Here is a 14,990-nt window from a genome sequence, read left to right as displayed (position 1 = left end):
CTGTTACCTGCAGACATGTATCCACCCAAACGGTAGAAGATACTGATTGGATGCACAGAGAAGAACACGAACACAAAATATTTTTTGTCGTACTCAAGCATCCAAATAGTTAGTTTACACAAATAGGAAGTGCATTCACACAAGCATTTTTTTCCCAGGTACCTCGACAGTATGCAAAAAATTAGAGAGATAGATCAATTCCAAAGGGGAGAAAAGAAATGCCTATGAGACTGAATTCCTCCAGAAATGAGCGTCCATACTGTTCCTTAGTGCAGACAGTTGCTCTTCGCTCAAGTTTATTTTCTCATCTATCTCCCTTGTATCCACTATGAGTTTGATCTTCATCTTCAAGAAATGATCATAGTCTGCATATTCTTCATCCGTGAGATAACGATGGAGGAATGTGGATACCTGGTTGTTCCGTCGATCTATGCTCTCTTTCAGCCTACACGCATCTTCGTGCTGTTCGAGCAATTTATTCCTCTTTGCTTCCAGAATTTTCTACAAGAGACGGAAGAGAAATTAAGTATATTACACTATTGCGTAAGCAAACATGTAATTTAATGGTAATTAATTTATAGCATGCTGGAATTTAACTTAGAAAAAATGGACTTACTCTTTCCTGAGGACTAGAATCCTTTGGCAGATTTCCTAGCATGTTTTCAGCTTTGGCAAGACGTCCAGAAAGAGACAGCAGGAGACTCGTTATCTTTTCCATCTCTTCGACGTGTAGGACAAATTTCTCGATCTCGTTTGGTTTTGCTGATTTCTGGACCCTGTTGGTCACTTCCTTGCCGAGCCTTTCATTGTGATGCATCTTCTCCTTTACCACCAGCCTTTCATTGTGCAAATGGTCAAGCTTCTTTTTGATGCTCACTAGAAGCTCGTCCTGAAAATGAAGCACAGAGAAGAATTAAATCTTTTGTCCAATCAATCAAGCTTCACATCGAAAATGGAAATTTTTCAGCAATACTTAACATTAACCCCCATATTACTCGAAGTGGCTACTGTTATAGTACAGATTTACCAGGGCCCGTAACTAGGTTTTTTGCCGCTCCCCACAACTTTCAAATTTAATTATTTTATGTGTTCTTTGTTCGAACCTAAAACTGCTGCCCTCTAGATTTTGCACCCGAGGCAGTTGCCCCCCCCCCCCCTTTAGTTCTGGCCCTGTGATTCGGTATTAGTCACACGATGAAAGGTTGAAAGCCATGAATCTGTTGTTGTATCAGCTGCTTTGCTTTTATTTCTTCATTCTGAAATTACCATGGAGCTACTCACTGCTCTCTTATCATTAAAATCTGCCATTTATGAGCAAGTGTCTGTCTTGAGTACCCCAAAAGTGAGGGAAAGACACCTTCCAGATTCAACAAACTGTTCCATAGTGAAGGGCTATCTTAACATTATCATGAGTCCCCACGCCAAGTGATTTTTCTGGGGGTCCTACTTGACAAATTTACATCCTTACTCTTGAAAATTTCAAACAGGTCTCATTTTTGTGAGGGTCCGGGAAGGGGGAACCCATGCTTTAAGATGGCATGTGATAGTGTCAAAAGGTCTGGGTCGCAAAAATATTGCAGCGGCAGAACATAGACCTTTTTCACTTTACCTGCCCAAATTCAACAAATCACTGAATGGTCAATGCAAGTATGGAGAGATTGGCTTGCTGTAGTGAAAACACCCTCACACATCAGAATATTGGTTTTGAGAGAAATAAGCAAACAACCATAATAAAATAACCTGAAAGATTAGAACCCTTGGCAGTCCCTTCAATACCAATCGGCAAAAGAATATAATAAACTTTTTGAAAAACAACCTACATTGCTTGCGCGATAAGAGAGTAAGTGGGAGAAATGTTAACGACATTGACAAATCAGATTATAACATTTTCCCAATGAATCAAAGTGCCAGTAAAGAGTGTGGTCTATGCAAACAGTAATACATAATCTGCATTGGTTTTGTATGTTCTCAATGAAACTATTCGGAAAACTCTTATGTGATATATAGTCTCTATTATCACACACTTTTTCATCTTTTATGGTTCATACACATACTGGGGATGTATTATCCTCTGCAGTTAACAGGTCTACAGAGAAAACCCCCATGCATGTTCAATAGGAATTCGAATGTGGGGAGGAGGGGGGGAATAGCAGAGACACCATATCATATGGGTGATATTTATGACCTACAACATTTCACACATCACCTGACCATCAAACATCTCAATCTTGCAACAATACTTATGAAATTCAGCAAGTTTCCTCTTAAGTTCAATGACAGAGTTAATGTATGGGAACTTGGTTTTCTCAATTATATACTTTAAATTTACACTTAAAGATAGTTCTGTGTCCTACAGTAGTAATGTTTTGAACATTCTGTCACAAAAGGTCTTCTAAACAAATTTCGGACTGAATAAATCAACTTACCCTTAATTTCCTAAGTTCAGAATCACCGTTAATATTTTGATTTTTCACAACATCCATGTACTGATTTATCTGCTTGACTTTCAGATCCAGAGAAGAATTTCCCATCTCGGAACAGGTGCTGCTGTCCTCCCTTGAAATGATATAGAAAGTATATAAGTAATGAAATTTAATAATATTAATTAAATTAAATTAATATTATTAATTAAATTAAATTAATATTATTAATTAAATTAAATTAATATTATTAATTAAATTAAATTAATAATATTAATTTAATTGCATGCCAATGATTGCCGATTTTAATTGCATGGTGGTGGTGGGAAATATTCTTCGTGTGTGTGAACAACTTTCACCCATAAATTCTGTAACAATACACTTGCAAACTAGGTACTTACTTATGGCCATTCTGCTTTTCAGATGGTTGTTGATTCTCCTTCGCTGCTAGACGACTGGGTACAGGAACAGTATTTTCTAATTCGAAGCCGAGCAAACCATCCAAGTAATCGAACATTGTTCTGTGATTCGCAGCCGGGACTGAAATGATTAAGCAAAAGATATTGCAGCAAAACATTTATTTTACATAAAATAACACATAAATATACAAATTTTGTTTATAAATACAAAAATAGGGGGATAAAAAAAATTATATATATTTCAACATTGTTTGTCCTCATTTTTGCACATATGCTACTGCACAGAGTCCAGGTCTATAGACAGAGAATAATTTACTGTGTCTCATCCATGAAAAAATAAATATGGTAGATCGCATCGATGCAATCCTGCTCAGAGACTTCTTGTAATCATTGCCCCACCCCAATCCTAGAGAAGGGCACCCCCCCCCCAGGATAGGATCTTTGATGGGCTCCCAAGCCAGACTTTTCACAAGCCCTTTTATAGTGAATTTATAGCACGAAAAAACACAAAAATGAGATAGTAATTGTCCCGAGCCCTGTCAGCCCCACCCTTGTGGGGGCCATGCCTGTTATGATTCAGAAATTGGGTGTTCATGCCTTTCTTGCTCATGCATAAGCCAAAATCTTACAGAATGAGAAGAGTCCAATTTCTTACACAGTACCTCTAAAAGCCAAGGGTTATAAACACCAAAGTCTTGATTAAACTGTATGCAAGCAATGCTTTGAAACAAACTCATACGCAAAGAAAAAAAGAATTCAACATTGAAAAAAAACTTTAACCTGAACGAGTGACTGAATGTTTACATTGAATGTCCAAGGAACTGCAGAGAAAGATCGGGGAGTTCACCATTAAGATTGAGAGGACCTATTGCCCTGCACAGGGCCATAGCCAGAAATGTATTTCAGAGGAGGGGGCAAAACTGGTATTTTTGAGGAGATTGGGAACAAAGTGATAGAAAAAAAGACTTAGATATTGGTGGCTGAATGAACTCTGCCACCTGACTTATCCCATTGTCGAGATCTCTTCCAGCCCAACTTTGTAGCAGAGCCAGTGGTGGCTAGAGATATTGTTTCGGCACTCCTCCAAGTAATAAGCCATAGGTGCCAATTTACAAACTTGGAAAATCTTGATGACAAACAAAACATAACATAAATAAAAGGGGGAAACAAAGGGAATTTTTTTAAAATTGTAACAGGTAACCAAGTATAAATCCCGTTTTTCCGGGGCGAAATTTTCGCTGTCCTGATTTTTTAGCAATAATTGGCCACTTTGCTTGCTTTTGGCATCATATTTGGCGACAATTAATGATTTTTCGTATTTAAAATCCTGAGAGAGAGATTCCCATATTTTTCCTGAGAAACTGGGGTCAACCTGAAATTGCAAAGACTGGAAGCGTATTTTCACAATTTGTGAGGACTTCAAAAGATTTTTTTATGAAGATACGAAAAATCGGAAGAATCTGATTTCCGACCGGAAGATTTTAATAAGGCCAAAAAATCGGAAGCATTGGCACCCATGCAAGCCGTACCAATAAAACGACTCGCAAAACTCGCAGCGGAGTTCCCAAGCAGATGAAATGCACATGGCCCCTCTCCACATGCCATACTACAGCACAGCCCCTTGGCTAGAATCTTTGGTGGGTCCCACTGTAGTGAATTTATACTGAGAAATACAAAGAAATGATAAGAATTGTCCCAGACCCCCTCCCTCGATTGGAGCACTGTTAGCCCCATTCTTGTCGGGGGGGGGGGGGGCATGGAAATGCATCAAGAATTAGTTTTCTTTGCGAATCATTCCATCTATACATTCATAATTTAAATTTTACAGACAAAATTTTGCAATTATTTTTCCCTTTAACCCTGATTTGGCAACCCTCCTATTGTGGCATCCCGTTTGGCTGCACAGATCTGACGGCCCAAGTGCCGCCCTACCAATTACTGCTGTGGCATTAGACAGGAAAGATGAGAAAAGGTGTGAGGGGCTCACACACACTCGGGCATGGTCAGCTCGGGGGGCCTCAAGCGCAGGGGAGGGGGTTGTGATATGAAACTGGACACTGTGATTTTCAAGAGTGAAGCATGTGCATTTTCTCACAAGGACTTTCAGCCAAATACAGGGGCTTCCAAAAACAGTAAGCGGGCCCATGTTGTTTTTAAGACACCGCTGGAGAAGGGGCAAGGGCGTAGCGGGGGGGGGGGACTTAGGGGTCTGGGCCCCCCCCGAAATGTGAGAAAATGACCGAAAAAGGGAAAAAGATGGCCAAATCCATTGTTCTGTCACTTTGGTCCCCCCCCCCCCCCCCGAAATGAAAGTGGTCCTCCCCCGAACGAAATTTCTGGCTACAAAGAGAGGAGAGAAGGGGAAGAAGGGGAGAGGTTCTAGAAGGAGATGAAGGCCATAAGAGAAAAACGTGGTCCGATGGGGCCACGGGATAAAGAAAATTAAGAAACATTGCCTAAAAAAAGCGCCATTGCAGTATTGACAAATTAAAATTTCTTTGGTACATGCCTGGAAATATAGTTAATGGCGACCGTAAAAGTTGATAAACTCTAGTTTTTACTTTGTTCACAAACCAAAGCAGAACCAAGAAGAGCATTTGATTGAGACATCGCAATGCAAACTTCTGAATTATGTTGAAGCGTTGTTGTAGCGAGGGCGGTGGGACCCTGACAACAATCCCCCCCCCCCCCGGAAATGTGACAAAATGAGTGATATGCATGTACAATGGTTTTAGTTATTGTTCTATCACTTTGGTCGACCCCCCCCCCCCCACCAAGTACCCATTTCCCCCCATGAAAGAAATTTCTGGTTACGACCCTGTCAAAGTAATGTTTTCTTTCGTGAATTTCAGGTTAATTGAATTCGTGAAACAAAATCTAGGAATTGGTGGATGTTCTTTAGACACTGAAAGCGACTTCATCCGATTTTTCTAGTTATCGGGGTTACGAGTTCGGTAGAAGTCAAACCAACACAAGGACACCGGGTTTCTGAGGTCCGCATACTAGTTACTGTATAAAGCAATCGGAATTCCGACGGACGAGACCGGACTCTTATTTGACGGCTTCATTCGTTCATTATACATGCATCACCATCATCAGAGAAAGTCCTTGAGAACCTTTTCGGAACGCGCATTCCACTGCCGATTCCATTCTTCTTATTCCTTTTATGACAGCCGCGACTTTCCGTATCAAACTTGATAGACTCGAGTATGTCATTTACGAGAGAATGAAAAATTTGCGCGTCCCGCTGAGCGTTTTCAAAAAAAGATATATTAACACCGCAAAAAGGCATAGTCTGATCAAACTGCGGTGTGGCGAACAATATTGGAACTTCGGTTAAGGAGCATAAATCACTCCGTGAAAGTGCGTAATTCGAAACATTCGTATATCGAATTTAGGGGGGGGGGGGGACAACGAAACACTTGGCCGAAAAAAAAAATGTTTGTCTCCTCTTCCTCAAAAAACACTATAACTTAACCGAACATGCAGCTTGTACACATTCCTCTACGGAATTTCTAACAAATCGGCACGTGCCGGAATGTGTGTTCTGAGTGTACGCTTGGCCCTAACGTATTTATGTTGCGCTTGCTTCGTGTTCATGCTGCCATCTGGCTTCCATTTTCTGAAGTAAAGACGGAAAAACTTGAAATTTTCATGTTTTGTCAGTATCGTGTTGTAGGCCTGCTTGCTCTCTGCGGAAAGACTTTTTCAAATGGGAGGCTCGCTCACATTCGTGCCGAAGCCGGAAAACCAACTTCATCCAATCACCACTGTGCCGTCAACGGAATTCGAACCTGGATTCTCGGGACGAGAGTCCAGCACGATGCCAACACGACGCACAGCGGCTCTCAAAAAAAAAAAAAAACCACCACTCCTTAACATCACCATTCGTTTCACAGAATTCCGGCGCTATAACGAGTTTGGCGACGCATCGAATCACAGTGAAAATCTCTGGCACCAATAGGGTAAAGCAAATATTTCAAATCATCGTTATCACATCAATATCCTGTTTTCACAGACTTTCATGATGACTCCCCAGAGTCTTCTTAAAAGCACCATACCACCCCCCCCCCCACAAGTGGCCCTATTTGAGGCCCTATATAACTGGAAAAATCTTTCTACTGATACAAACACTCGAAAATAATACACACGGAATCTTGTTATCACGAGATCCCTTGGGCCCATTTTTTAAGATGAACCTTACGACGCTCACTTTTTGAGAACTTAGACTCGACTTAAGGGAAGAATTTAATGATTTCTCAATAACCACAACAGATCAGATTCGCCACGGTAGAGCAAACAAGACGAGAACAAAGCAGAAATCAGATCGGAAGTGTATCATATGTATCGATGACGTCCAGGAATCCCTTGTTGGACCAAAGGTGTGCTCAGATAAGTGTTAGTTGGAAAAACATTGCTCTCTAGATCAGGGCTGGACAAATACTAGGTGCCCATGCGACTAAAAAATTGGTATTAGCACCTGAATTTTTCTTTGTGTCGTTACTAAATTGCAGGCTGAGAGCAGCACAAAATGTTTGAAATTCATAGCGACATATCTTCCAACATGAAAGAGGGTCACTATGTTTTGGAAACGTCAAAAAATAAGTGCTATTTTGGATCTTTTTCTTCGGGTAAAAATTTTTTTGGCATCTAGATTTTTTTTTGCGATTTGTCGAGCACTGTAGACATGCCAGAAATCTGAATACCTGTCACTAAGTGAGCTCAGCACTTTCCGATTACAACTACATACAAATTAACGTTCTCATTTTGCCTGTCACGGGCTTTAAAGGACGATCGAAATCTACGGAAATCGGGAGAATTCTGAAGGAATGATCGGCGATAACCTCGACACTTGAAGACTCTACAATTGGTCGTTAGTTTAATCGTCAACAGTTCCTACAGAACAAGAGAGAGACAGAGAGGAGTCAGCAAACTCAACACACACTCAGCAACCATCCGATTAGGACATGCTCGGGTGGATCTTCAATCTCGCAGAAACGAGTTAATTCAACCGGCTCGGCATCTGCAATTCGCACGCACAACACACACAGGCGTAGATGAAAAAGGCTTTACCGACCGTTGCCACCTCCATGTCTACAGCTTTAATTTGTTTATGCATGGCAGCCATTAACAAACATCTTATACACAAGCTTTCACGATGCCAACAAAGACGAGAGAAATATTGCTTTTTTTGGGAAAAGAATTTTCCGCGCAATAAACTCCACAAAGAAAGACGGCACAATCCAAATCCGCCATAAAATATCCTTTGGCGGGCTGCTGCTGCTGTCTCGTGAATAAATGAAGCGTTAAAATTTGCATTTTGGAAATTTATGGAGATTATTCATTTTCGCCAATTCGCCGACGACGACTTCCAACCTGTTCGACCATCCGGCAAATTTCAACTCACCGTAGGCGTGGGCCATCCATTAGCATCTATCGCACGCCCTAAGAAAAATGCGGGGACTGCTTGTCCCACATGATGAGCTTTGCTGGGCGCTTTCGTTATAGAATTTGTTTAGAAGGCGGTCCCACTATAACACTATGCCCGGAAACAACAAATACGTCGCTATGTATCAATGGAATTATGTTACAGTTAATAAAGTAGAAATCATCAATGTTTCCAGATACATGCTCATGGAGGACCTCCCGCTTTGAAATCTCTCTAAGGAGCCCTAAGGGGGTCCGTGGACTCCCGCTCTAAACGTTTTTTCGGCACATCAGGTGGTGTTATGCGCTGCCGTTTATGTTCCAAAGTGGAAATGAGAAACTGATGAAGGATGAATATTTACGATTTCCCCCCTCAATTTTAACCCTTATAGAGGCAATCCCGAGATATCTCGTTAAATTTAATCTGCTCTATTTCTGTCGCCTCGAAATAGCTCGGGTTCTTACCACGCTTTCATTTCCAATGTGGCAGTTAAAATGCGGATCAAGAAAATTTTAAAAACCGCTCAAAGGGTTAAAGAACTGATTTCGCTGGCTTCTTGTTAACAAATTCGACACCACAGAAAAAAATTGTCCCGAATCGGGGAAAAAAATTGGGAACATTGATACTATATTTGGTGATTTAGGCGCATATTTGGCGTTATTTGGAGACATTGTCGACTGAAGACTTTTATTTGGTAACATTGGCTATTGAACACTCGTTATTTAGAGACATTTGGAAAATCAACACTCATTATTTGGCGAAATACATGGCTCTTTTGCTCATAAAAAATTAAACACTTTGTCAAGATTTGGCGCAATGACTATCGATAATAGAAACGGGTTAATAATCGATAACAGAAATGGCAGTTTATGCTACCTCGCTGTAGTGACTTTTTTTTTTTTGAAAACGGAAACCAACTCGTATTTGCGCTGTAAAAGTTGGTAAACCATCTTCGACCGACTACGACCTTTTTTTCCTTTCGAATCGAGTACAAATCCAGCCTATAGAAGCCGTGGGTAAATTTTCAAATTGTGAGTGATTGTATAATGATTGAATATTCGTACAATTGTAGGCCTGTTGCTTCTCTCTCTGTGGTGAAACTTTTCAAAGGGCAGATCGGCTCGCAGTCGCCTACCACTGTACTACCACGGTTATCTATCGGCCTTCCGATAAGGTACCGTGATTTTCGTGGATGAAATGATGACAAGTAGACACCTATCGAGTTTAGGAAACGTCACCGGGGTCCAGCAGAGATAACTGACATGTTTTTCGAGAACCGAAAGGTCTTAAAAAGAGCCACATGAGGATGGATTATGGCCGTTTTGGTGGTTGAGGACCCAAAATTCAACTTTGGGTCAACAATGACTTTGCTGTTTGTATATTGACCAATTAAAAAAAAAAAGCAAACTTACCTAGGAGATTCTTCAGGGCAATGTCACCGGACCTATGCGCGAAATTCAACGACAGCCTCTCGCATTCGAGCTCCTCCTTAGTCTTGCTGTTTTTGCGCTTCAGCCTTGGAGTGTCCGTGGTCTGCGTCGAGCTGTTAGTTCTACTGCTGTTCATACCACCACAACAATTATTGTTATTCATCAGATTGCAGTTGTTATTATTGTTATTGATAGGAACCGTCGTTTCGGAGCCCGTGCTCTTGCCGCTGTCCACAGAGTTCTGGTTCTGGTCGACGCTCAGGAAGCTGCTGGTGTCGCTCTCGGCCGAACTGTCGACGAAACTGTCGTCGGTGAAGAGGCAGTTCTCCAGAGACGACATCTCGTCGCTGTTGATCACATCGCACTGTATCACAATCGAGTCGCTCGAACGGTGCCGGTCCTCCGACCTGTCGGGACTACAAACACCACCGATGTCCTCGGACAATATGGAACTGTTTTGGCTTCTGGACTCTTGACTAGGTGGATGCTGCTGCAGTTGAGAGGCTGTAATGGACTCCGTGAAGTTTCCTGCATGGCCGTTCATTGGCTGATGCTGCTGTTGTTCCTTTTTTGTCTTGGCCGTCAACTCTTCATTCGAGTGACCGTTGGCGATTTTGCCGTTCGTCATCGTCGTCATCAACATCGACGGGAGATCCTGCGATGTACTTCTCTGTAGGAGCTTCTTCGACGAGGAAGTCGTCGTCGTCGTCCCTTGGCTAGTTTGGTGGTGCTGCTGTTGTTGCTGATGCAGAGCATCCGAATGAAAGATGACCGTCGTCCCGTCTGTCCTATGTTGTGCAGATACTCCCAGGTCGACGGAGAAAGGTCGTCTTTGCTGTCACGATATCCGTTACCGGTCAGGTCGATCGACGAGCTGGAAGTGTGGAAGGACCTACGGTAGTTGCCGTCGAATCCTTGCCTTCCAAGCTTCTTCTCACTCCGGTAGGACATGTAGGAATTCTTCGGGTACACTCTGCAAAAAGGAAAAAAAAAAAAAAAAACCACACCATAAATCATTCTACCAAGCAAATACACACGCAAACTGTTAAAATACAAGGATATATCAATAAATTACGTTTTCCAATTTTCTTTTGCAGGAGACTTCAGGTGTAGATCATAGTTTCCCGAATTTTTTGTTCCATATATACCCAGGGTCGCAATTAGATACATTTTTCAACCGGGACAAGAACGCATTTTGGCGTCCACATGTAATGTAGAAGAAGCAGTGTTAAAGGGTGCCCCCTTCCGTATAGCGCCCGGGGCACAAGACCCGTCTGCTCCCCTGTATATATCCCCCCCCCTCTTTAAAACAAATTTTTTTTTCCTCTCATCGCCTCCCAACTCAAGCCAACCCAAGAATCCTATGTTTAACCTATAGCTTCTATCGCCCCGGACCACTTCATTGCACCCCAGGGATCGATACTGCCCACTTTGGGAAACACTGGTGCAGATAGATCCAAATACAGAACATACAGTTTGTTGCTGCACCTATTTCTTGACACAATCATGACGTACAAACATTTGTGATAATGCACGATGATGATACTTCCTTTGTCGCGTTATAAAGTGGTGTCGTGCCATTTGAACGATTCCATGGTTGCCAAAACGCGATATTTTGGGTCATCGTGATGAACAACATAGACAATGTCTTAAAAAGTATCTCCGCCCATGATGGGGGGGGGGGGAAAGAGGGGGCACAAATATTTCAGGGGCATAATATTCCTGAATTTACACATGCCATGCTTTCAAAATCATACTTTAACACGTCTTGTTTTACAATAAATAAATATAAAATGATAATAATTGCAAAAATGCTGTTTTGCGAAAATATATTTTGTCCGATAAAAATATATTGTCTCTTGCATGCCCGAAGCACGAACGTGCAAATTTCCCTTTTTGTTTTAATCAGCTGGCTGGATACCTCATTTTGCTGTCTGAGTTTTGTCTGAAACGCGGATGTTTATCCCTATTGAAACACATCTTACGAAACAATTTAGGAAAATAATTTCCCATAGAGTAATCATTCAAACGTCATTCCCCACGTTCTTTTTCCCAAGGGCATTGCACATTCATGCTTCCGGCACGAGGGGGGGATGATATACATTTTTTACTTATCCTATATACATAGTTTTGAATCCAATATTCGGTCAAGAGGCTCAATGACAACAATTTTGGTTCTGGAGGATTTTACCCGCGTAAGTGTGGTATCCCTTTATCCATTATCCGATTAAGCGGAGCCGACTCTATATCCAAGGTAACTGTCTGAATCCTTGCGATGTTTTTCTATTCAGTAAGTTTTATGTCTTTCTTTTCTGTGCATAAAAACTGGGTGAAAATAATTTTTTCGACACGGCCACGCCCTCTGGGGGAGCCTATAAATTGCCTAAGTGACAGGGTCTGGCCATGCTCGGTAAGTAAGCAAGCAAGCTAAACGATGGCCCTGGTACATCACTTTGACCCGGGGGGGGGGCATGGTGCTTTTGGGAGGCCCGGCACACACACGCTCCAAACGCACTATGGTCTTTGATTCTCGAGTAAACAAAACAAAATAAGAAAACTTACCTCTTGACTTAGAAACGTAACGTAAAAACCACAAACGCCATTCTACACCGCTCCCGCCAAATCACCCAATCTCCATTACATTTCATCGATATCTATCGAATGACCAACGGCTATTGTAACACCCACCTTTCTACCATACAATCAAACCGAAACAAAAAAAAAAAATTCACACCAGCCAAATATTACGAAACAAAGTCATCCATATTCCCCTCCACCAGACAGTAGGAGGAAAACTATTTATAGTCAGAGAACATTTCAAACACTTCTACATTGTCACGAATCTAAAACTAGACTCGGACAAGCTGGCACATGACCAAAAAGAGAGCATCATCCAAAGAAATATCCACAAGCCGAACAAAGAAAGTTATACGGTACAGCGAATCTTTTTTGTAGGGGGAAAAAAAAGACATTATTATAATAATAATAAGTATATTCCTTATGAGAAAAACTCACAGAGGTGTAGGTCGCCATTGCAAGGAGGGCAACATCACAGGTCTGGTCTGGAGAATCTCCTTCATCCGCATGAAGAAGTCTTTGGGCTAAATAATAATAATGACGAAGGAACACGGATCCCCCGAAAAAGTCCTTTTGTATCGGGCAAGTCCCAAAGACAATGCCTATTCTCAACGGATGGGTTTTTATAACAGGAAGAGACTACTTCAACGCATCGCCGCCGCCTACTTCGTTGTTTTTTGCTTCTTTCAACTTTTCTGTCTCTCTGGAATATTCCACACACACACTCACACACAATCCAATATAATCCTCACCACCAGCCGCAGCGGCTATGAACCAACTGGTGGAGCACAAAAACGTGTTTTGTTCACTTCTCAAGAGAGTTTTCTTTTTCAATATAGTCGTAGACTTTGTCCGTAGTTTTCTTCTTGTTTTGTTTCCTTTGCTTCTCTCGCTCGCCCAGTGACGCGAGACGAGACAGGGTTGCCATACGCACACCAATATAACGCCAAAAAACATATCTCTTACCATTTGTTATTATTTTTGAATTTTGCAAGGTCAAGACACCATGAGAGAGAAAGAGAGAGTCGGAAGGTGCCATTCATCCAACCGAACTGAGACGATGATGAGACTCTTGGAGGAGGAGGAGAAAGAAGGTTCAACAACAGCTTTAACGATGTCTAGTCACGAGATTAGTCTTCGCTGTTTTGGAAAGTCTTTTTCTGGACCACCCTAAGAAAATTCTATAACTTTTATTACGGCTGTTAAGTCTCTTTGATTCAGAAACCTGTATTGCGGGTGAATGCGCCCGTCCTGCTGTGTATGTGTGTGGGATCTAGAAATCCACAGACCCAAAAAGAGATCCGGGGGGTGTACCACCTCCTCATTCTCGATGAGAATACTGTTACTGTCTTCGAACTTATTTTTGGTCCACAATGAAGGATGATCAGAAATTTCACTCTTTAGCCCTTTGAGCGGCACGGCAGAAATCACTAAATACAAATACAACGCCACAACAGGCAAAATGCCCAACGAGGTGGCTGAGAAAAAGATGCCCATAACAAATATGGATGTCATATATTTCAAAAATACAGCAACCCAATTAAAAATGCAATTAATAAAAATTATAAACAGTATATACACGTGATAAAAATTATACAATGCCCATAAAGAATACTTATGGTTGTCTTATTCTAAGTATGGATAGTTTCTAATGCTAATGCTATAATTACAAGGGTAAAATACCCTTTTAAATGCTATATATTTTTTTTAACGAAGTAGGCTTTCTTCCGATTTTCAACAGGTGCAAAATAAGGAGTGTAGGGAAAAAGTGTTCCTTTGAGGAATCAACTTTACAAAATATCTGGGATTGTCATTGTTGAAATAAGAGACTTTAAAGGAGGCGAGATATCTCGTCGATGCCGCTTAAAGGGTTGAGCACTCTTTCAAGGAACGGGAGTGGTAAACCCCCCCCAGGATCAAATCCTGCTTGACATTATCACGCATATAAGGGACACCGCACCTGATAGCTAAGGAGATTGTAATAGCAGTCTTCTAAATTTAGTTTATAGGGTAGGGCATGAGCGTTCCGAGCCAGTCTATAATTACTATATACTTGTGTGTAATCATCTATAAGGTTTGTTAATGACATTGCAAAGAAAGTAATTTAAAGCGAGTGATTGGTTTATCAAATGCAGTCAAGACAAAATTCGCAGTCAATGCAGATTCTATTTTACTGCCCCTAATATTTTGCGACCTGCTGCCCTCAACGAATCGCAAATTTGCCAGAATTTTACCTTAAATTTTTTATACCATAAATTTGTAACTAAAATCAGTAAAAAGAAGAAGCCCGCTAAAAAGTCCAGTCTCATGGACATACAACCAAAAAAACATGATATCAGTGCAGTTATCTTATATATTGCTGCCAAGGCAAGTCTGACAATTAAAAACCGCGAATATTTAGGACTCGTACAGATACAGCAAACTTGGTTAAAAAAATCTGAAATCTAAGAAAACATATGTTAAGATATTACAGAAATAAATATTGAATGTGCAGTCTTGCAAACTGACCAATAGATGGCCAATCCAGACAAGTTCTACGAAACATGGGATAGGAAATAACGACCTAGGGTCACAAGCTCGCATTATGAAGAGCTATGTAGCTAAGACGGGGCTTGACAAATCGGAAAAAAAATCTGGTTGCGAGAACAATTTTCAGGAGCCATAAATTTTTTTACCCGAGAAAAACAGGATCAAGATAATGTTTCTTTTGACTTCT

General features: G+C 41.2%; 2 protein-coding genes across 3 annotated transcripts in view; both read right to left on the bottom strand.

Annotated features, from left to right (window-relative positions):
• Positions 1 to 222: 222 nt before the first annotated feature.
• Positions 223 to 5,449, bottom strand: LOC149070254 (protein Shroom2-like). The gene is made up of 5 exons (XM_089249300.1): positions 5,401 to 5,449; positions 2,822 to 2,960; positions 2,427 to 2,556; positions 617 to 889; positions 223 to 501 (listed from the first exon to the last, which is right to left on the bottom strand). The coding sequence occupies exons 1-5, from the start codon at positions 5,447 to 5,449 to the stop codon at positions 223 to 225; spliced, it is 870 nt and encodes a 289-aa protein (XP_089105426.1).
• Positions 5,450 to 10,183: 4,734 nt separating this feature from the next.
• The window catches only part of LOC149070252 (uncharacterized), a 400,545-nt gene continuing 395,738 nt past the window's right edge, over positions 10,184 to 14,990 (bottom strand). For both annotated transcript variants that reach the window (XM_089250039.1, XM_089250038.1), the window contains exon 9: positions 10,184 to 10,670. In XM_089250039.1, coding sequence (XP_089106165.1) covers positions 10,334 to 10,670 — 337 coding nt within the window. In that variant the 3' untranslated portion in view covers positions 10,184 to 10,333. The remainder of the gene's footprint in view (positions 10,671 to 14,990) is intronic.

The sequence above is a fragment of the Pholcus phalangioides genome, unplaced genomic scaffold (genome assembly GCF_987345545.1).
Source record: "Pholcus phalangioides strain wild (caught in Gottingen) unplaced genomic scaffold, Ppha-v1.0 ptg000022l_1, whole genome shotgun sequence".
Classification (NCBI taxonomy): domain Eukaryota; kingdom Metazoa; phylum Arthropoda; class Arachnida; order Araneae; family Pholcidae; genus Pholcus; species Pholcus phalangioides.
The sequence above is the reverse complement of the archived record's forward strand: the minus strand, read 5'-3'. Positions and strand labels throughout refer to the sequence as shown.